This window comes from Dermacentor andersoni, chromosome 9, assembly GCF_023375885.2.
Source record: "Dermacentor andersoni chromosome 9, qqDerAnde1_hic_scaffold, whole genome shotgun sequence".
Classification (NCBI taxonomy): domain Eukaryota; kingdom Metazoa; phylum Arthropoda; class Arachnida; order Ixodida; family Ixodidae; genus Dermacentor; species Dermacentor andersoni.
The window spans coordinates 1099261-1122941 of record NC_092822.1 but is presented as its reverse complement, the minus strand read 5'-3'; the positions used below and the strand labels follow the sequence as shown (position 1 = coordinate 1122941).

Sequence of the window (23681 nt, the reverse complement as noted above, 5' to 3'; positions counted from 1 at the left end):
GGAAATGTCCCCGCGACTGTGCTGCTTGCTCTCGCGATAGCCAATGGGCGCACTCACGAGAGCTCGGGCAATCTCTGTCAGCGTTGGGCCTCCAATAAGTGTGGTTTGGCATACAGGACCACACTCGAGCACTAGACACTGCCCATTGGCTTAGCGTTCGGAGAAGGAGGAACACAAGGTATGCACTCGCTGTAAGTGCAACAGCCCCGTCAACGAGCTAAAGTCCGAAGCCCTAACAGAGGGGCCAGTGGATGAGGAGAAAACATGTACATACTGAGTGCTGTCCCAGAGACATCTCCCCCGCGCTCGATCTGCCCATTGTGCCTGCCGCGGCCACAGTGGCTGGTCATTCGATGTGCCACTGTTACAAACCAGTCCATGGCAAAGGCCTCCCACCCTTCCCGATAACCGTCTCAAGTAGAAAGGAAGAGGCATAGGGATGTCACAACAGGTGAATGTGGTGTTGACTGAAGGTGGAAGTCAGACTCCAGCCTTCCCGAAGTATAAAGCCGTTTATTTAACATATACAACCAATATATATAATGAAGAACAGAAGCGCCCCCTGGGGATTAAAGAACTGAAATGAATAATGAAACTGAATATAACATACTCCCTCCCTTATTTTTAGTGGTTAGTTGTTAGTAAGTATTAGTAAGGAAAACTCCAAAGCATGCACACTGTACTTATTTACACATATTTACAACCTATGTACGCAATGTCAGACCGCCAACTAATTGGTCTGATAGTCTTGGAGCCAGGCCGGTGGCCGGCTCTCTCGGGTCGGCCGCGTTGGACGTCGCACTGGCGATGGGCTCGTTGACTGCTGCTGCAGTATGCCAGGAGACAGTGCCTGTGTCCTGGGAGAAGGAGGCTGTAGCACGGCAGGCTGCAGCACATCGGGAGACAGCGGCTGCGGCGTGGCAGGCTGCAGCGCCTCAGGAGACCGTGGTTGCGGCGTGGCAGGTTGCAGCGCATCAGGAAGCTGCGACGTGGCGGACTGCAGCGCATCAGGAGACCGCGGCTGCGGCGTGGCAGGTGGGCCCGGTTCCCAGGTGCCCCTTTCCGGAACCCTGGAAAGCTTGGAGGCATTTCACGTACGGCCATCTCCAAGTCGGAAAGAGGCTGGTCCCCTCCTCTTGATCACCTCAGTTGGTAAAGAAAAGGCACAGTCTCCCTTGAAACGAACGGACGGTTTTTTGATACGGACAAAGTCTCCTACGGCCATCTTCGTCTTCTTGGCGGCTCGCCTTTTGTCCGTGTAGTGCTTGCTGCTTTGCTGCTGACGCCGAACCCTTTGACGAAGTCGCGCCAACTCCTTGGCTGGATCTTCCGCAAATGCTGGTGCCGAGAAACCCACGACATCCAGCCTGGTTCGGCGCATTCTACCATGCAGCAGAACTGCTGGGGCGACCCCGGTAGTGGCGTGCGGAGCACAGCGGTAAATGGCAAGGTATTCTGTGACAGCTTGCCGGAGTGGTCGTCTTTCGAGGAGTGAAACTTGAATGAAATTCTTCAATGTGCGATTAAAACGTTCTATTTGCCCATTGGCTTGGAGGTAGTATACCGAAGAATGTGAAAGACTGATGCCTCTGTTTTGCAGGAAAGTTATGAACTCACGCGAAGTGAACTGAGGTCCATTGTCAGAAACGATCTCTTCCGGGTAGCCTTCACGGGCAAAAACACTTGTTAAAAAGTATTTCACGGTGCTCGTGGACACTTCGCTGCAAAAATACACCTCTGGCCATTTAGAATGGTAGTCAACTAGCGTTACAGCAAATCTGCTGTTGTAAGCTGCATGCTCCAAAGGACCAACAATGTCTAGGCCAAGCTTTTGCCACGGTCGCTCAGGCCATTCAACAGGTTGCAACGGTGCTGGTGATGTTTTGGCGGACTTATCTGCCTCCAGGCAGATATGGCAGCTTTTTACTGCTGTTTCCACTTGATTATCCATTCGTGGCCACCAGAATCGCTCACGCAGTCGCGCCTTCGTGCGCGTGATACCCGGATGTGTCTCGTGTGCGGTGCCGATGATTTGAGCCGTGAGGGAGGACGGAACAACGAGGCGCTCTCCACGCAGAAGCAGGTTATCGACAACAGAAAGTTCTTCCCGAATGGCGTAGAATGGTTTCGCCTCTTCTGGTATGGACTTCTTTGGCGGCCAGGAACTCAGCACGAATGACTTGATGGTTTCCAGGCAACTGTCATCGAGGGCGGCCTGCCTGAACTTCTCCTTAGTCACGCAGGCTGGCTCAATGAATGAGACAATTTCTCCCTCCTTAGCAATCTCTGCCTCCGAGGTAGGTGCTGGTAGCCGAGAAAGTGCATCTGCTACAGTGTTTGTGGACCCCTTGCGGTATTCAACAGTGAAATTGTAGCAAAACAGTCGTGCACTCCAGCGTGCGATTCGGAATGGGCGTCTTCCATGACCTTGTGACGGCAGCAAGGATACCAGTGCCTGGTGGTCTGTTCGAATTGTGAAATGGCGACCCCACAGGTACGTGTGCCATCGGTCACACGCCCAAATGCACGCAAGAGCTTCTCGTTCACCGACTGAATATTTTCTCTCTGCAGGCGACAGTGTACGAGATGCGAAAGCGACTGTGCGGAGCTCGGGGCCACTTTGTTGCTGCAGGACTGCTCCCAGCCTACAGTCGGACACGTCGGTCGACACAATGACTGGCAATGACGGATCGAACATCTGGAGGACTGTACTCGACAAAAGCATTTCCTTGACCCTCCGGAAACTGCTGTCTGCTTCGGCAGACCAGATGAATGGCTCATTTTTGCGAAGTAAGACTTTCATAGGCTCAACCACTTGTGCCAAGTGTGGAACAAACTTGGAGTAGTATTCTACGAGACCCAGGAACGAACGAAGGGTGGCCACATCAGTTGGCACTGGTGTGTTAAATATGGAGTCTACTTTCTCTGGAAGTGGCGAGATACCACGTGCAGTGACCTTGTGCCCTAGAAAGGCAAGTTCTGGAACGTCGAAAAGGCATTTGTTGTTCAGTTTCAGACCTGCGTTCTTGATCTTTTGCAGCACGGTCTTCAAGTTTGAAAGGTGTTCTTCTGCGGTCTTGCCAAAAATGATGACATCATTAATGTAGAAAATGCCAGGGCAGCGGTCAAGGATTTTCGCCATCATCTTCTGAAATGCCGCTGGGGCAGAAACCAACCCAAAGCAAACTCTTTTAAAACGGAAAAGGCCATCGTGAGTGATGAAAGCTGTCAGATCCCTGCTGTCAGGGTGCAAGAGAACCTGATGGTAAGCGGAAGCCAAGTCACGTTTGGAGAAGTGTGTAGCGCCCATTCAGAAGCATCGATCCGCTCGATGATGTCAAGGCTCAGCAACCTCTTAAGGTCATTTGATACTGGTGCCCGGAGAGAATATGGCAGACGGCGAAGCTTCGAAGTTACAGGCAGCACGCCTTGCGGCGTCTTGATGTGATGCGTGAACCCCTTAGCAAGACCCAACTCTGGACTGAAAAGTGAACTGAACTCATGTGGTAAGGCTGGTGGAAGAGCTTTGTTACGGGTCTGCGTGCTTGACGGTGTGGAAATAGAACAGGATAGCGGGTCAACAACAGTCGGCTGCGGAGCAACAGACGTGTATAAGCACTTGAGAGCAGAACCCTCAATGCGAAGATCCAAGGCTTTAATACCGTCAAGACCGATCAGACAAGTTCCTCGGTGAACAACATAAAGACGTAGCGACGCTGTGCAGCCTTTAAACCGAACGTCTGGCTGGAAACAACCTAGCACTGGAATCGGCCGTTGAGAGTAGTCAAACAGACTAACATGCGGAGCAGGCAGGAGCGGAACGCTCTGAAAATATCGACTGAATTCTTGCTCCGACAGGATTGAAACAGACGACCCTGAATCAACAAGGAATGTCAAAGTGACATTCGCGACTTGCACTTGAATATGAATTCCACTACGCGCGGAATGTTGCACAGTCAAAACTTCCCCAGCACTGCTGGATGACGAAACATCTTCATGAAATTCAACTTCACGGACTCGGCCTTGCATTTGGGTTAGCTTGCGGTTGCATACCCTTTGAAAGTGGCCCTTGCGACCGCAAAACGAACAAGTCTTGCCTTGCGCTGGGCACTGCGGCGCTGACGTGATGTGGTTCCGCGAACCGCATCGGAAACAATGTGGTGAACCGGAGTGACTATTCTGTTCTCGGTTCTGCTCAGGGGGGCGGTTCCGCTGCAGCGCACGTGAGCTGCCCGCGCTCCTCGTTAAATTCTGCTCTAAGGTGGCTGCCGGTTGTGAATTCCTTTTTTTCGAAGAATGCGACGATGGTTTACGACGCTGCCGCAATGAAATTGCTTCGACCGAAGCAGAAAGCTCCTTTAGCTCTTCAGCCGCCTGCTCAAACTGAAGTGCAAGTCGAACAGAATTCTCGAATGAAAGTGTGGAACCCTCGAGCAGTAACCGCTCACGTACACGAGTGGAAGCTACGCCGGCAACGAATTGATCCCGCAGAGCATCATCTTTCGAGGCAAACGAACAATGTGACGCTAGCTCCCGTAGAGCGGCAACAAAGTCATGAACGGACTTGTCTGTATGTTGGCTGCGGCGGTGAAAGCGATGACGCTCGATGATAACGTTGTGCGACGTCGAAAACTGGTGCCGTAATGCGGCGAGTGCAGAGTCGTATTCGTCAGGAGGGGCCACGACAGACTTGTCATCGGCGCGTGCTGCGGCACTTGGCGCGGCCGGTGCTGCTGCGCTGGTCCCTGCATGTGGCGTCTGATAAATACGCTGGCCCTCCGCCCCCAAACAATGCAAAAGAATAGCCTTGCGTTGCTCCGGCTTGAATGCGGCGGCTCCGAATGCCAGCAAGTACACGTTGAACATCTGCTCCCACTGCTCCCATGGCAATGAGGGGCGGCCGGGCGTCGGAAGGAAAAACGGTGGCAGAGCAAGCCCGGTGAAGCTCATGGTGGGCGGATACGGACGGCGCAGCGGGGCTGAGGGTACGTTCACGACATCCTCGTCGCCAATGTGGTGTTGACCGAAGGTGGAAGTCATACTCCAGCCGTCCCGAAGTAAAAAGCTGTTTATTTAACATATACAACCAATATATATAATGAAGAACAGAAGGGCCCCCTGGGGAATAAAGAACTGAAATGAATAACGAAACTGAATATAACAGTGAATGCTCGCACAAGGGTGCTGAGGTGTACCTCTATCCCCACAAAATAAACCGAACATGATTATGCCGCTTGTCATGCGATATGAGAAATACTGTCGGAATCATCACATTGCTCATGAGGTCCTCAAGATTACTAGATAGCCACAACAATTGCCTCCGTTGTGCAACATTACACAGTTATGTGATTAGACATTGACACACATAAAAAAAAAAAGAGACACCCCCACAAGAACACACAATATGAAATTTTCGCAGTCTTCGTCATCATCATCAGCCTATAGTAAATCCACTGCAGGACGAAGGTCTCTCCCTCCAATCTCCAATTACCCCTCTCCTGCGCCAACCAATTCCAACTTGCGCCTGCGAATTTCTTAATTTAATCACCCCACCATAGAATAAAGAACCAACTTTAGAGAAGGGAAACTGTACCTTCCGCAGTGGTTTGAAAATAAGCAGCTGCAGCACATGAAACTTATGTAGGTGGATGCCAGATGGCGCTGCTCAACCCGGAAGCGGAAGTCTGTTTTTTTTTATAGCAAGATCTAATATGGCCACTTTTTGCTGGTAGCGTACGCTGATACGCGCAGTGCTTGCCCTGCCGGCTATGTGGCATGCCTTGGCTGCCATGTAGCCGGTGCATTCTAATTGCCAGAAGACCAAAGAGCCTCTACTGACGCCCAGACAAACAAGCCACAATTGAGTGAACAGAACGTGCGACTTTATTGGCAGAAGACAAGCAGTGTACATTCTCGTGCAATAGTAGAAATAAAATTTGCATGTCGAGTTACGCTGGAACCATTGACGCGAGCTCGTAAACAGCTCACCGTCGTCATCGCACATGGCGGTCTGGTAACGAGCGACAACCAGCGGCGCAAGCAGATTGTACAAATTGTCCCACCTGTTTGCAGCAACAGTCGCCGCTAAAGATGCGCAACTTGCATTGCGAAGCAATCGGATGACGCAGGCATCTGCTGCCGCAGCCTACACAGCGACATGGACTACCCGGCATTTTAGCGTTATTTCCTTTCCAACTGCACGTTTCTTTTCTTTCGGGGGCCGCTAATGTGTGGCTCACACTTGGTGTCCCACATTGTCTCAATATGGGCAAGTCGCTTTCGTGGGCATCACCCTAATCAGCCACTTTTGTGGGCCTTACCACCCATGTGGCTATCAACTTCTTACATGTCAGATTCAGATTCAGGTTTATTGGTTCCAAAAAAAAGAAGTAATTACATGACAAACATACAGACGAGGGTCCCAAAGTGAAAGAACTGTAGTGGGACCCTACACCATGTAGTGGGACCCTACACCATGTAGTGGGACCATGTAAGCACATATGCTGGTCTCCGTTTGTGCTTAATTGCGGCCGAGAAAGGCCACAGGCACAATTTGCCCGTGGCTGCAGCAGGAAAGGGTGAACGGGGAGCACGAATCATGGTGTGTGTAAATTGGGAGTCTGTGTCGCTGTGCAGACTGCAGGAGAAAATGCTTACTTCGAGAGACTGCTTTCCAATGCAATTGACCAGGCCCCCACATCCGAGAAACGTAACACGGCTACCACAACCAAGTGGGGCAGCAAAACCAGATTCTGCAATCAATCACTTCAGTGTAGCTTGTGCAAAGACCCAGGCTATTGAGGAAGAAGAGCAATCATCAACGAGTCTAGGAATATGGAAAATGAGAAAGCTTGCATTTAAGAGAAGCCACTCTGCGGTGCAAGCATTGAAGGCTAAAAAACGTCAAGAAAAGTAAAATGGTTCATAGCACACGGTGTGTAGGCTAATGCAAGACACATGCCGAGGCTGCATCAGCTATTTCAGTAGAGGAATTGTGCATGACAGCATACACTAGAAGATACTGCCACAGATATGTTAGGCTGCTTGACAGTGACTGGTATTAAGTATCAGCAAAGAATAGGTTGACTTTTATGTTTGGATGAGGAAGAATGATCTCTGACAAGAATGGGAAATGAAAAAGCTTGCATTTATAGAAGAAAAATTACAATTGGCACAAATGGAATTGACGTGGTCAGGAAGCTGATTAAGGGCAAACTGAGGGAACTCTTTTGGCCAGCGTCGTCCGTGCTTGCTCAGAAGTTGCAGGTGCATCTGAAGATGAAGAATTTCGAGAAAGAGCTTTTTGAGTTACCTGGATGACTCAGCGAAATGTCCGTGCTGGTGGAATGGTGGCTGAAGCTCTTTTCAGTCTTGACACAGTCCTTTGCAGACTTGATATCTCATCCAAATTCTTCTGCATGCGCTTCTTTGTTCGTGGTGTAAAAGCCTTGCAAATTCAGTGCCAGCCCCTTCCTGTTGGTGTAGATAGGAGCTCCTGTGATGACCAAGATGTGTTTTGCGTAGACTCTGTTGGGGCGGAATAGTGACACATGAGATACAGCACAAATTAGCCAAACTCATGTGTGTTTTCTTTTATGTTCGAACCAATTATACTGAACCATAATTATGAACAAACGTTCATATCTGCTGCAAACAAATGACATGTATCTCAAGACTAGCAAGCCAATACGGCATATATCAAGCATATTTATTTCTGAACCATGTGTTGTTTACCTTGTAGTAGCAGTCAATGTCCACACAATGGCCTTGTTGTAGCAGGCAGCAACTTCTGTTTAGTGCGTGGAGTGTGTTGCTTTATTCTGGTGCCATCCTCATTACTGCATGTCTGGAACAGAAATTTTGACTGAATCAGAAATTGAAAAAGCACACTTTTGCAATATAATATGCAAAAAGGTGTGACATACATATTGTAATGGTTTGTGACTACAGAACACATGCAAATGTACACTGTCTGTTCTAGCGTGCTTAAGCAGCATGTTAAATAAACATTGCTATTGTCCATAAAATTGATGTCTGCCTAACTACAATGCATGTCAACAGCTTAAGTATTATTAAGATCACGAATGAGAACATTTGTGCGTTCATTTATACACTAGAGGAGATAACACTGCTGGTTCCACAAGCAAATGCATGAAAGTCATGAAGCTATTAGAACTGATGCATTATTTTTCTGCATGAACGTGATGCACCGCTTCACTACTGCAAAAATAAATGCCCTACGGTAACCAAACTGAACAGCAAGAACATTTAGAACCAACAAGTACGAAATATGGGTGAATTATCATGCTTGCAACTGTTTAATACATTAAATTCTGTACTTTCACTTCATTTTACGAAAGGATTATTCGGTTTTATGGACGAAAAAAGTTGCTGGCGAACTCGAAAAAAAGTTTTGTATGTAGATTGATAAGGCTATTCAGTCACCTATGGCCACGGCTACAACAAGATGAAAAATGGGGCGCGCGTTCCAATATCGCTCTTTCTTTCCTGATTGTGTGTGTATGACGACAGCCTCGCAAGTAAAGGTTTATTTAGGAAATAGCAACGGAGGATTCTGACTGCCCATGCGTAATGCAGGATCTAGTTCGTTAACTTGTGCCCGCCTGTAAGTTAATGATATGGATATTATATAACGATTCAAGCAGTGGTGTTAACCGACTCACCTTTATTGCCATTGTCAACCGCAGCAGAATCCAGCTCCCGTTTCGATGCAGACGTGTTGCCAATGGCTCATGCCCGAAACTCAATTTTCGGGCTTACATGTCCGCTTGCAAATGCGTCACTTCACCCCAAGTTAAAGAACGTCAGACATTGAAGCGCAATAAACTAGTTTTAGTAGCAAAGAAGCAACCAGTCTGAGTGTATGAACAAATAAATCCATGCTACTGTGCACTCGAAAATACCGGTAAAAATTTTAAATCCAGGCCAGAGGTCACGTGAAAGATCGATGATGCTGAACACTATTTGTGTTTTTAGTGACAAAGAAACAATAAACTTACTAACAAAAAGTACAATATCTAATTAGCAATGATAATGTTGCCCTTTTTTTATGTAATAAAAATGCTTCGGTAATTGTAAGAGAAAGTTTGTAAGATAAAATTGCATTTATTATGGCGCCTCTAGCCGGAAATGTTGGAACGTAAGCATCCCGAAGTGACTACTATGCTGGTTTTGTTAGCAGCGGCGGGCGGTCAGTTTTTTCGACCTCTGTGGCCAAGTGTTGAACTTGAGAGTGTGCGGGGCCTAACCCCACCTGGTCTTTTGCCGTCCTCTACTACATTTCCCTTTTCTTGGCACCCTTTCTGTAACCCTAATGGTCCACTGGTTATCAAACCTACACATTACATGACCTGCCCAGCTCCATTTCTTTCTCTTAATGTCAATTAGACAATCAGCTATGCCCCTTTGCTCTCTGATCCACACTGCTCTCTTCCTGTCTCTTAATATTATGCCTATAAATCTTTGTTCTATCGCTCTTTGTGTGGTCCTTAACTTGTTTTCAAGCTTTTTTGTGTGACTCCAAGTTTCTGCCCTATATGGTAGCACTGGTAGAATGCACTGATTGTACACCTTTCTTTTTAGTGATAATAGTAAGCTTCCAGTCAGGATCTGAGTATATCTGCCGTATGTGATCCAACCTAATTTTATTCTTCTGTAAATTTCCTTCCCATGATCAGGGTTCCCTGTGATTAATTGACCTAGGTAAACATATTTCTTCACAGACTCAAGAGGCTGATTGGCGATCCTGAACACTTGTTCCCTTGCCAGGCTATTCATAATTATTTGTTTTCTGCATATTAATCTTCAACGTTTCTCTTGCACTCTCTCTGTTAAGGTCCTCAATCATTTGTTGTAACCCATCCCCAGAGTTGCTGAACAGGATGATGTCATCTGTAAACTGAAGGTTGCCGAGATATTCGCCGTTGATCCTTACTCCTAAGTCGTCGCAATTTAATCGCTTGAATACTTCTTCCAAGCATGCAGTGAATAACATTGGAGAGATTGTGTCTCCTTGTCTGACAGCTTTTTTTATAGGTATCTTCCTATTTTTCTTGTGGAGAATTAGGGTAGTGGTGGAATATTTTGTACATATTTTCCAAGATATTTACATAAGCCTCCTGTACTTATTGATTACGTAATGCCTCTGTGACTTTTGATTCACCATTAGGGCTTGTGGGAGATATGGGGTTCTCCTCCGTACTCTTGGGACAAAGGAACGACAACACAGTAGTGCAAACAGTCACAAGGGCATTTATTGCACCTTTCATAGATCAATGCCAGCTAGCCGAGTTGCTATCCACAAAACATGCCGATGGGCGCGCGACAAATCTAGAAGTCCGACTTACCGCGACCGCATTGCGAGCGAATATGTTCACCCCATGCTGGATCCCAACGCCTGGTCGTTCGCGTGTTCGGTCACGCCAACGGAGGCGCGCTCGAAGGCCGCCACGCGAGGCGGTCTCGCAGAAGCATGGGTCGCCGCGCGCGCGTGGGACGTCCACGCCGTGCGCCCGACCCGCCGGGAAAGAGCCAGCGCCTTGTCCCTCGGCGCCCGAGTAACCCCGCCGCGGTGCGATGGTCGCGCCATCTCTCGCACCGCGCTTGTACCACTCCGAGCGCCGCGGGCGCCAGGCCACGCGAGCCGTGCGGGAAAACAGCATATCAGGGGATGCGCTATGTGGGAAAAACATCAGGGGACGCGCGAGAGTCGCGCATCCCCACAGGCTTTCCCAGGTTCACTTTCTGTTGCTACGCTTTCTGAAGAATGTGTTCATTATTCATAGCTTATTCCTTTCCGCAAATTCTACCAACATATCTCCTCTAGCGTTTCTAGAACCGACAACTGTAGTTGCCAATCGCTTGTTCACCAACCTACTTTTTCCCCACTTTTTCATTGAAGTCGGCCATTACTACAGTGTACCAAGTTTGCACTTTTCTCATGGCTAATTCCACATTTTCATAAAACTGATCTACTTCCTCATCATCATGACTGGAGGTTGGACCATAGGCTTGTACTACTTTCAATCAATACCTCTTATTAAGTTTTATTGCAACTACTGCTACCCTCGCAATAATGTTGTAGAATCCACCAGTGTTGCCCCCTATGTCCTTATGTATTAGGAATCCTATCCCATATAACTTCCTATCTAGGAGTCCTCTAAGCAGAGAATGTGGCTGTTAGCATTGATAAGCCTCCCCGGTTCTTCTAACCTCACTAAGGCCAATGATATCCCAAACAATGCCTGACAGTTCCTGAAAGAGTCCTGCTAAGTTAGCCTCACTCAAAAGAGTTCGGGTGGTAAAAGTTGCAAGGATCAGTTTCCATTGGCAGCCTGTCCGGGTCCAGAGATTCTTAGCACCCTCTGCTGCGTTACAGGTCTGACTGCTGCCTTAGTCAGGTGCTCCGCAGCTGCTGGGGACTGAGGGCCATGGGTTAATTGTAGGAATCATGAGGGAGGTAGTGGCCTAATACTGCACTAGGGAGGCCAGTTCCTTTTCTGGTTAAGGAACAAATATAAATATTACACAGTTTTACACAGATAGTTCTAAAACACAAGAACACGTGGGTGTGGGGGTTGTAACAAGAAATTGGGAAACAAGTGTTCGAATACCACAGTATGCCTCTATTTTCACAGCTGAAGTTTATGCAGCACATACTGCAGTTAAAAAAGTTACAACAGACAAGTATAAAAATGCAGTCATATACACTGATTCATTAAGTATACTGAAGGCTCTACACCTGTAATCTGTTTGTGAACTCCTGCCTGGGGGTATATTAAGCATGGTGGCTTCTAACAAATATGGGAGGTCAGTTCAGTTCTGCTGGGTCCTAAGCTATGTTGCAATAATGGGTAATGAAGCAGCAGATAGATGTGTATCCATGGCAGCGTACAAAGGCATAACGAACACTACACTTCCATATAAAGATCATATCTGAGCGATTCAGAAGGCCTTGATGCCAGAATGGTGACACAAATGGCACTCTTGCGTAAACAACAAGCTACATCTTACTAAACCCGTGTTTGGCGTGTAGAAGTCATGTAATCACCAGGAACAATTTATTGAAATTTGCAGCACACCTCATAGACAATATTTTACCATGGGAAAGATTAACCTCCAACATGCGAGAAGTGCGAAGAACCGCTAACAGTGATGCACATTTGACTGACATGTACACACACTGAAACACACGTACGAAAATTTTTGCACAATTTGGGTAAATTACATGTACTTTACACCGTGTTGTAGTTTTAGGAGACGATCCATTAGTTCCTTTACATGAAGTGCTTAAATTTCTAAACGACACTTTTTACGCAAGCTACAGAGCAACAAAGCTTTTGCTGTTCTTAAATTTGATTTATAACACCTTGTGTTTGGGGCAGCATAGCCTTAGTCGCTTTTGCACCACTAAACCCAATTTAACTAACTGACCATTACCTAAAGAACTTGATGATAAGTGTGTCCTCTGCTCAGCAGTCACTATATGCTTGAAAACTGTGTTGTTGTTCTTTTATTGGTCATTGTATGTAGCCAAGTTTATATGAGAATGTGTTTTGCATGCCACTGCTTGTTGTCTTACAGGCAGCTTTTTGAGCACCTTGATGATGACCTGCAGGCCATGGACAACCAAGGCAACCTTGTTCTTCCAGGAGTGAGTGTTTTAACATTCGGGAAGTGTTTGTTGGCAAATAAAAGGGGGGTGAGGTCACATGATATAATCTACTAGGGCAGGCCTAGTTTTTAGGAACTTGGTTGACAAGCATTGCATTCGCTGTTACTGTTGGCAATATTGCTAGAAGCAGCCATGGCATCATGCCGTCTGTGCACATTCGTTTGCTTGCACCTTGGCTCACAGGCACCTTCGATGCTACAATGATTGTTGCTACATCTCTTGTGTAATCCTCAGGACCAAATCACTACTTCACCCCATAGTGGCCAAGCTCTGCTCATCCTCGCATGTGTGCTTATGTGTGGCAGAGAATGTCTACTGGTGAAGTACAAAAACAAGCCATTCCAAAATAGTGCAACTGTTGTGAAGTGGTACTTTATGTTAGCAATGACCCCATGTCTTTCAGTGCCCATTTTAGTGCCCCCATTCTCTGGCCAAATTATTTAGAAGCCAGCTTTGCAGCAGCATGATTTGCACGAGTACAATAGAGCTTCAGTTCATGGGATATTTGTTGCAAAAACATAAGATTTGGCCCTTGGAAGAGGCACGTAAGTAGCTGAGCTGATAATGAAGACACTGAACACAGATGTTTAGAAGTTTTTATTTCCTCATACAAGTGTGTCGTTGCAGCTGTGTGCAGCTGAGCCTGGGTGTGACCTCAATGGGAACCCTTTGTTCAGCCTGCACAGCCAGAGCTTGAAGCCAGCCCCTAGCGACATCCCAGTCAGAGTGCCACCGCTCACTGCATTCACGAGACACAGGTGAGTCATCGGCCAGGACTGATGATGTTGAGCCAGTGGTAAAATATTGCCACTCAGCTTTGAACCCCCCCTTTAGCTGTGGAAATAGGTTATGGTTATGCCTGTACACATTGTACTTTTGGAGAGGACAGACCATGCCTGCATGCCGCCTTGATTACTGCAGTGACATGAAAATAATAGGTGGGAGGTGCTCCTATGGTGAGGTTCACTTGACCATAAGTATAAAACAGTGCCAAAGACTTAAACAGTGAAAAGAAACAACAGGACGCAGCTCACCATCTTGTTGTTTCTTTTCGCTGCGTGCGTCCCTGGCACTGTTTTATAATTATGTTATCACACCAACTCATCCAGCTGTCCCTACTTTCAATCGACCATGCAATAGTGCAAACCCTGTTGCACTGGTTTGGTTGGTTTAGATTTGTCACCTCTGTACACTGATGTGCATTCAGTATGCCTATGAAGTTCAGGACGTGTCAGTCAGTAGATGACCCTTGGAGCTTTTTAGCATTACAGGCCCATTTATTTCAGACGATGGCCATCAGCCTGTTAAATTAGGCAGCAGTGTAAACATCGTATATCTTGTGCAGTCAAGTTTCTTTTTTTTTCTTGCATCTAAAGTTAGCTGCACCCGCCGTGGTTGCTCAGTGGCTATGGTGTTGGGCTGCTGTGCACGAGGTCGTGGGATCAAATCCCCGCCACGGCGGCGTAATCCGAAAACACCTGTGTACTTAGATTTAGGTGCATGTTAGAGAACCCCAGATGGTCAAAAGTCCTCCACTACGGCGTGCCTCATAATCAGAAAGTGGTTTTGGCACGTAAAACCCCATAATTTAATAATAAAGTTAGCTGCATTGTGCTTTTCTTGGATCTGCAGACATAAAGGGTGAATGTATACTGGGTGTGTGAGGTATTCAAGGACATAATGATGACTTCAAGAATAGCAACATTATTTCAATCAAGAATTGAAATGTACTTTTTCAGATTTCTCACATTGTTTCTTTTACTGCTCTTGTCGAAGGATATCGAATAAAACCATCATCTGCTTCAATTATTGAATGTATTTGACTTGGATAACAGTGGCACGCTCGGATCACATTGTGTGTGTAAATGTTGGACAGTGCTTCGTCAATAGCAGCTTTTACATTGTGTGGCGGCTTATTAGTTTCCCTTTCAGTGACACTGCCCATATATATAGATGCATGCAGGTTTAAGTTGGGAATTGGGAATGCCACATTAAAGGTGACATGTCTGCAGACGTTCCCAGCCAGCCTCTCTTGGATTGTACATGCCTTGCTGGAGCAAGCAAATTCATTACATAGGAGTGGCGCATGATGACATCATGCACAGAAAGTTTGCCTGTTGACTTCCAGTTCCTCAGCAGTGGCCATAATTAGCCTTCCAGAGTTCTTATTCATCACGACCTCCACCCGTTTGAGAAACTCAGCTGCCCAAATGATGTCTGATGACTGACAGCACTTATTTGTCTGCATCAGATGATGATTGGCCATAAACTTTTTCTTGTAACAAAAAGAAAGGATTTGGTGACATTCAAGAAGGTGGCAATCTCCAAGTCAATATGCACATAAGGCAACTAGTACTGTGTATGGCTTCATGTGTCAGACCAGAAGCTGATGCCCTTGAATCTGCTTAACAGTTTTTTTTAATTATTTATGAGGCTTGTGTACCCTACAGATAAATCTACATCAATTAATTGCAAATAGCGTGCATGTAACATTCCAAATACCTATATTTCTCACATGCACCACGCCAGGTTACTGGGACAATAGCGCAACACGTTGACAAGCAGCCTGTTTGCTTTCATGAAACTTCTTGACCAGAATTATCCACTGGCAACTGTAAATCATCACTGAAACACCACACAAAACTAGATTTTTGCAGCTGCAGAATGCAAGCGCAGGAAGTAAAGATTCGGTTTTAGTCGTAATTAGTGGCCAATATGGTCGTCCTAAAATTTATGAGAATACACAAAAGACAGAAATCATGGCAACGATGTTCACAACACGACCTGCGCAGATTGAATCCAAAAAGTTTGACCCTTTCCCTACCATAGACAAACTGAGCTTGTCCAAACGGTTTGTACCACTCCCACCGAAGACGATCTAAGTTCGTCCATGCTGGAACAAGTGTTTGTGCACGCTGCAGTTAAGCTGCCTTGATAAATTTTGTTTAGTTCTTTTTGGCTTCAACAGATGGCGCAGTAAAGAAATAAAAAGCGCATTCAATGCTGGGTAACATTTTAATGCTGGCAAATGCGATAAAAAAGATAGTGTCCTCCTCTGTGCGTGCGCATGTCAGCAGTGGCTCTGCTCCGGAAAAAAGAAAAAAATAAACTTTTGTTTGTGGAAGATTTGGCGGACTCAGACAGTGAAGAAGAAGCTTGATTTTCTTTCGATAGTGGCAGGGACAATACTGAGCAGCATATCTTTTCTGAGTCGTCAGATTTGGATGACAACAGCGTTTCAACAAGTCGGCAGTGGACAAGGTTTGTTTTCACGGTCATGCCTGGCATAAAGGTACCTGTGACAGAGGACGGGAACTGTGCGCCGTATTTTGAATTGTTTCTCACAAATTAACTAATATATTTCATTCTCCGTGATACCAACCACTACACATACCTAGTGTGAGGAATGGGAGCACTCTGCACTATTCCGTGTTTTGAAATATACCACACCAACTCTACAATCTAGGGATCTGACATCCCTAGCCACAAGCATGAGCCCCACTTGTCACAGTGTTGTTTTTGAATTTCCAAAAAGACATTTTTTTGCAACGAGGACTACAGAAAGTCAGAGACTCTCCGCTGTGCAGTGCAGTGAAGCTGATCCTCTCTCCATACTTTCAAAAAAATATTTTGCATGTATCTTGCAAATAAAGTGCTTTTAAGGATATTTTTTGGTTGTTTCAAAATGTGTAAAATTATTTAGGAAAAAAATCGGTATTCTTGCATTGTTTTTGGCGAAGAAACTCGGTAGGGAAAGTGTTAATAAACCATCATTTGGTGTCCAAAACAGTGGTGGAACAGCTGCGCCAATTGCACGAGACCATCCTGGGTCAGAATGGTATTTTAGCGGAAAATTTCGCTGAGCTTGCATCAGACTATGCATAGGAGTGAAACCCTCTTTCCGTCGCTTCTTTGCAGCTACCAAAACTGAAATCAAAACCAACATCATGCTCATCATCATCTAGAAGGAAGCACATGCCCGTCGGAGTTGTTCGGTTCAGCATTCGGGCACATTTTTCTCTGACAGTCGTACCATATGGACGTACAGTCTAGTGCCGCTGTACCTTCTTGCGGGCATCTTAAGGTGCATTTGATTTGCCTGCACCTCCTGAACCAGTTCATGAGGTGCTGCACCCTGCTATTCGTTCAAGTGGTGCAGCATTGGCACCTGCTGAACCACTCTGTTCGTTTCAAAAGGTGCAGGAAAGGTGCAGGGTTGGTTCATGATTTTGCTGCACCTACTCTTCTATCGATGCTGACTTTGTTAGGCATACAGGTGTGAAGCAGCAGCACAGCAGATGACGTAGCATACGGACGCGAGCATCGTTAAAAGTCTGCTTACGTACATCTGATGTGTCTACGCAAGTGGGGTGTGTATTTATGCCCCAGAAATCAATCATACCTGTAGTTCAGGACCTCTCAAACTTACGCACTCTGTGCACATTAGCCGGACATAACATAATGCCTGCACCAGGTATGCACCTTGGCATTCATTTCAAGTACCATGCTGTGCCTGCACTGAGGAAATCGAGCTGCACGATCTCTGAACTTCTTGTGAACTGCCGCAAACTGTTTCGCAGTGGTGCAGGCGAATCGAATGGGCCTTTATTTCAGTGTTCGTGCAACCTGTGTGGTACCACTGAGTTTGCCGAAGGGGGATGTCACATTCTAGGATTAAAGGTTACCTTTTCCGATGCCTATGGGTGACAGAGGGGCTTTGCAAAGGGGTCACTGCGATCAGATTTCCATGTTGTGCATAGTTTAGAATGGTATTAGCGACGACATGTTGCATCGAATTTGGGTTGCTGTGCTATTTCTGTGAAGTAGCGTGGCCAACACCAATGCAAAACCCTCCTTGCACCTCGTGCATGCACAGTGACGCTGTCGCCACTTCTTTGCGGCCCCTATTCGAAAGCTCCATAATGTGCATGACATGAGTGTATTGCATGATGTCATGTTGAGTGCAGGCATGCAAACTCGACCAGTCTCGACCAATATCAAGTTTGTTTTTCTTCTTAATAAGCATTGTGAAATACTGGCTAACATGCAGTGACCAGGGAAGTAACTTCACATTTATTCTGTAGTAGTCTTCTATCCTGACTGAATGTCACCAAGAGTGAAAAAATAACAGAGGGCATTACGCGAATGGCATTCACTGTATGCTGATGGATGTTCATGGTGGTCACTGATTATTTCTTGTTCATCGTGCTTGAATATGTTTGATTAGTTAACTTTATAAACTTACCTGATCGATGAGATGTCAATGAAAAGTTGTGAAGGACATTGAGAAATGACCGATAACAGCATTTGACGCAACCTAGAATACATGCAGTGCCTTTCTTTTTTTGAACGAAAAAGAAAGCAGAATGACTGGAAGGGGGCAAGTCGGTTCGGATTCATAATTACGGCTGGGCAGCGTGACTTAGCATGGATAGCAGAGACATAGAAAAAGGATGGGACATGCACTGTAACCACAACAAAACATTTATTCAAGAGATATGGTTTTACATATCCTTACTCAAACATGTTGAGTCTATGTTTTTGTTGTCACTTGGCTTTGTTCATCTACATTTACAATTTGTCTTCTCATGTACTATCGTGCTTAATATGAGTTGCAACGTGAGCATACACCCGTCAGTTCTTTTAATAATTAATATGTCAAGTGCCATTTCTCTTGTAAACAGGGTGCTACCAGTAATCAGAACGGTGTCCAGCAATTTTTTTGTTTAGGTGCTGCCGTGCTGCCATACGGGCACTGTTTGGCATCATGGCAGTGCCTACACAAAAAAGAAAAGAGAGAAAAAGGATTTCAGAAGAGTATGCATTTGGGCTGGTTCGTTCATGATTATGAGCACAAAACGGCACTATACGACAGGACGAAGAGAGGGACACAGACCACAGTGCTCACTGTCATCCAGGTGTCTTTATTCTTTCAGTTAGCCTATATATATATATTTCCATTAATTTATCGTATATAAATTAATGGAAATGAAAGTGGCTGAAAAAACGACTTGCCGCAGGTGGGAACCGAACCCACAACCTTCGCATTTCGCATGCGATCCTCTACCAATTGAGCTACCACGGCGCCGTTTCCCCATTCACTTTCTTAGGTATTTATGTTTCCTAGTAGAAACCTGGGAGTGTTAGCCAGCGCCACCACTCAGAGACCTTCACAGTGGACGTGGAACGTCCTTGCTGCCGCAGGCGTCACGAGGACGTGATCTTCTCATGATCTTCTCTTCTAAGATCACATTTTCGTGACGCCTGCAGCAGCAAGGGCGTTCCACGTCCACCACCAAGGTCTCTGAGTGGTGGCGCTGGCTAACACTCCCAGGTTTCTACTAGGAAACATAAATACCCAAGAAAGTGGATGGGAAAATGGCGCCGCGATAGCTCAATTGGTAGAGCATCGCACGCGAAATGCGAAGGTTGTGGGTTCGGTTCCCACCTGCGGCAAGTCGTTTTTTTCATCCACATTTATTTCCATTAATTTATTGTTTCTTTATTTCATTTATTAAGCACAAGTTATTTCCCCTATGTTGTCCTTGGTGTCAGTGTTTGTTGGCTTCATATGATATATACACCCAGACTGAAAAAATAAACACTAGTGGTATAGGTAGTATATATATGCTGATTGAAAAAATAAAGACACCTGGTTGATAGTCAACACTATGGGCTGTGTCCCTCTCTTTGTCCTGTCATTTTGCACTGTTTTCTGCTCGTAAAAAAAAAAAAAAATCTTGTGGTGCAGCTTACATTGAGCGCGATAACCTCTTGTTATACGTATATAAGTGTTTCCCTTGAATAAAAAAATTTTAGTGTGAGTACAGGGTATGTCCTGTTTTTTTTCTACATCTCTGCCGTCCATGTCCTACATCTCTGCCGTCCATGCCCAGCCAATATTATGAAAAAAAGCCCACGAAATTTCAAAAAAAAAAAAAGAAAATGCTGTGCCCATGACGTCTCCATGTGTTATAGATTGCATCACTCTCAACGTAAACCTTGTCAAGTACAGGCACTGCGAATGAGCGGCTGTGCTTTTTTCTCAATGTATCAGCAGCTTATGGCACTCAAATTCGTTCCTTATCAAATTCCAGTTAGCAGGATCTTGTAATGGTTTGCATTCCAAACCGTTGCAAGAACGCGGGCTTGTTTTGCGTGGGCATAATATATACAACGTACTAGACGACAATGTTTACATTTGAGACCACTGACATCACTGGTACAAAGATGCATTGATGCATAAAATATTTAAAATTTCATAGGCTTTTCCTTTTGTCAGAAAAAAGGACCATACAAGACCTAGGTTCCTTTAAACGCTGTTATCACTCATTGACGTCTTCCTAAACCTTTCCATTGGCACCTTATCCATTAACTTATTATATGCTATCTAATTTAACCTAAATATTTGATGTTTGTGCACAAGAAAAAAAAATATTCTTGATTAATATTCACAGAAGCCTATCAACCTACAGTGGGCTGTATTCACGTAAAATCCTAAGTTATTTTTTAATTCACCACATTTAATTGGCACATCCTGTATGCATAACTTAATATTGGTTTCTGAGAAACCCACATGGGGTATCCTTTGTCGGGCAGATGACAATCTTTCCCTTTCATTAACTTTCCTCCATCTTGCGTGCTTCCGCAGGACTGGTTAACTTCATTAACTTAAGAGTGTTCTGCAAAGTCAAATAAAGAACACCTTTTTTTAATCTGCCTCTATTTCACTAATGTTGAGCTTTACCAAGCTGCTCCAAAATGGACAATTGTTGCTCCAAACCTGCTCCAAAGTGCCAAATTTGCTGCTCCCGAAGCTGCTCCAAAACTCCCTTCACTGCCTCCATCCCTGCATATCCAAAATAGCTCTGAATGCCTGTCCGTACACTTATTAGGCACCTCGGTGCTTGTACGGTGACAGTAAATGGCCGGTGTGTGCATGTATAAATAATAGGGGGGTACGAATACTCAAATCAAATTGAATATTGAACATTCACATAATTTGATTAGCGAATAGAATATCTGTTATTCGATTTTTTTTAATATTCACTATATTCGGTGTCACATGCACAGTGTCACATGCACCATGGGGCCCCCTGTGCTCAGTGCCACCCAAGTGAGTGTTTCGCTTTGTTTTTGACACAAAAAGAAATGGAGTGCTGTGGACAAGTTGCCTCAGCTGACACAGTGGCAGACTTCCCGACGTCAGCCTGGTGCGGGCATCACACACGCAGTGTCCGAACGCCGCCATTCACAGAATCTCGCCGCATCGGCCGGAGCCGCCTTTGCAGGTCTATTTGCAGCAGCTGCGCGACACTCAAAAAGCAGACAAACCACCTTACGAAAGAAAGCGAGTGCACGCTACGGTGACAAAGATGTTCACAATCGCCATATTTGCGACGCACCATATGGCGGCCTCTTGTTCTCAACAGCATTCGCATCGATGTGCATCGGCTTCTTTTTGTACAGGGGTGAATTGTAGAGCAGATATTGTGGGGACCACGGTGGTAAAACAGGAGAGGTGGCCAAACGGCGCCACTTCGCCAATGCGCCGCACAATATGCAAAGGCTCTCGAGTTTCGGCCGCTTTGCGCAAGGTGGCAGGGGGGTAGTCTGGGCCCATTTCTCCGCTCCGCCGTACTTGAAAGTACGTACCCAGCAGGCGTCCCATGCCAGCATTCAAACTGTATTTTTACATCTGTGACGTTTGGGAAAGAGCTCCGCATTGTAGTGCCATACACCAGACAGATCTTCAATTACGCTGAATAGTTACTGTCGTCTAAATTGGACTTTTCGCATGGATTTACGCGTGACTTCAGATGCGTCTTCAGTGCTGTCCCCTTCAAAGTAGTCCCCTCTACTGGCAATGCACTCTTCCCATCTTTTCTTCCATTTTTTCTTCCATTTTTGAAAAGCCACTCAAGAGGCCTACACCTCGGTAGTTTTGGATGGCACTGAATCCCTGAGAGACTCTGCTGCAATGCGCGGAACAAATGCCGCTTACGGAGAAGTTCTCGGTGTTGCCCTTGTAATTCGATACGCCATCCGTGTTCCTGAGGAAGTGTATATATTGACAGACTCGCAACAGGCATGCCGGGCGTTCCTATCAGGACACGGCATCCCGAGAGCGGCGCACCAAATTCTCAAACAGATCCCACAAAATGCACCAACCACACCTCCCCACATCCACTTACTCTGGACCCCTGGTCATACCTCGCTGCCGCGTAACGAACGCGCACATGCGGTTGCCCGAGAAATTTCCCTCCGGGCGACCCGGCGTGGTGAGGCGACTAGTTCAGAGTGGGGGGATCCCTTGCTCCGTTACAAAGACATACTCCGTCATTATACACGCATTCGTCGCACCCACGCCGCACCACCGCCGTCCTTCTCGCGGGAGGAAGCAGTGGCATTACGCCAGTTACAAACCGCAACTTTTCCAAATCTTGTCTCTTAATAAATTCTACCCACACTGTTATGCAGATCGTGGCCCTGGCTTTGGCAGCTCGCCCACAATCTTCCACGTCACGATTGAGTGCACTGCAAACCTCTTTTCTCCCTTGCCAACTCTCCTTTACCCCCTACGCAACAAAAAGCTGTGGGACGATGCCCTCCGCGACGGACCTCCCGAGGTCCTCCGAGCTGTGATACAACGGGCTCGAAACATCGCCGGAATCATCTTAGGGACCCTGGACTGAGGGTTCCTCCCACACTGCTCTCGCCATTCAAATAATATTAATAAAGATGTTTTACTCTCTCTCTCCCTGAACACACTTTCTGGAATGGTGCACAGATCTCTTCTCGCATTGTCCTGGATCTCCTCTATGGTTTGGAAACGACATCCTTTCAAGGTGCTTTCAGCTTGGGTAATAGAAAAAAGTCTGCTGGGGCTAGGTCTGGAGAATATGGTGGGTGGGGCATAACAGGAGTGTGGTGTTTTGCTAAGTAGCTGCGGACAAGGAGCGATGTGTGAGCCCCAGGGCATTGTCATGATGCCACATCCAAGTCTGATTTTCCCACAATTCAGGCCTCTTACTGCACACAGAATCTCTCAAAAGTGCTAGGATTCCCTGGTAAACTTCTTTGTTTACCGTCTGACCATGTGGCACAAATTCCTGATGGACAATGCCTTTGCAATCAAAAAACACAACATCACCTTCATTTTTGACCAACTCATGCGTGCTTTTTTTGGACGAGGAAAACCTTTGGCCACCCACTGCGATCACTGCACTTTCGTTTCAACATCATAGCCATAAACCCATGTCTCATCGCCTGTCACAATGTTCTTAAGAAAGTTTTCATCGTCATTGGCAGCGGCGAGCAGTTCCTGGCTGATTTCAAGACGGGTCTGCTTCTGTTCGTCAGTCAACAAACACCGCATGAATTTTGCACTGACACGACGCATCCCAAGTTTGTCACTCAAAATTTCATGGAATGATCCTATGCTGATACACACTTCGTCATCGACTTCTCGAACAGTCAGACGACGATTTCCACAAATCACAGTTCGAACTCTCTCGACGTAGTCATCATCTATGGATGTGGAAAGTCGTCCAAGCTTGATATCATCATCGACCGACGTTCTTCCATGTTCAGAACGCTTGAACCAATCGTAGCGCTGCGTGCGACTCATACAGTCCTCCCCGTATGCTTGGCTAAGCAATTGAAATGTCTCTGTGAAAGGTTTCCCAAGTTTGTAGCAGAACTTCACACACACATGCTGTTCTTCCAATTCTTCATTGTCACTTTGGCACCAATCCAAAGAACAGCTTGTTCATGTGGTCACTTCAGTGCCTGTAGCTTGCCAACTAACGGTCAGAGCGAAACGCGGCATATGGCAGTTTGTTGTCTAAACCTGCCGCTACATGCGCTCAGTAGCCGCAGCACACTCCCTCTGCCGGTTAGTGAGCTCTTCCAGAAGTTCGGTTTCTTTTTGAACACACCTTGTGTATATATATATATACATATACAGTGCTCACGGAATGAAACG

General features: G+C 46.1%; 2 protein-coding genes across 6 annotated transcripts in view; one reads left to right on the top strand and one right to left on the bottom strand.

The window, feature by feature from the left end:
* Positions 1 to 5516, bottom strand: part of LOC140213130 (uncharacterized) — a 36663-nt gene extending 31147 nt beyond the window's left edge. The window contains exon 1 of the mRNA XM_072284290.1: positions 4098 to 5516. Within this exon, the coding sequence (XP_072140391.1) occupies positions 4098 to 5040 (943 nt within the window). The 5' untranslated portion in view covers positions 5041 to 5516. The remainder of the gene's footprint in view (positions 1 to 4097) is intronic.
* The window catches only part of Grip163 (gamma-tubulin complex component 6), a 478650-nt gene that overhangs the window by 79330 nt on the left and 375639 nt on the right, over positions 1 to 23681 (top strand). For all 5 annotated transcript variants that reach the window (XM_055068412.2, XM_072284402.1, XM_050174613.3 and 2 more), the window contains exons 5-6: positions 12604 to 12673; positions 13322 to 13452. In XM_055068412.2, coding sequence (XP_054924387.1) covers positions 12604 to 12673; positions 13322 to 13452 — 201 coding nt within the window. The remainder of the gene's footprint in view (positions 1 to 12603; positions 12674 to 13321; positions 13453 to 23681) is intronic.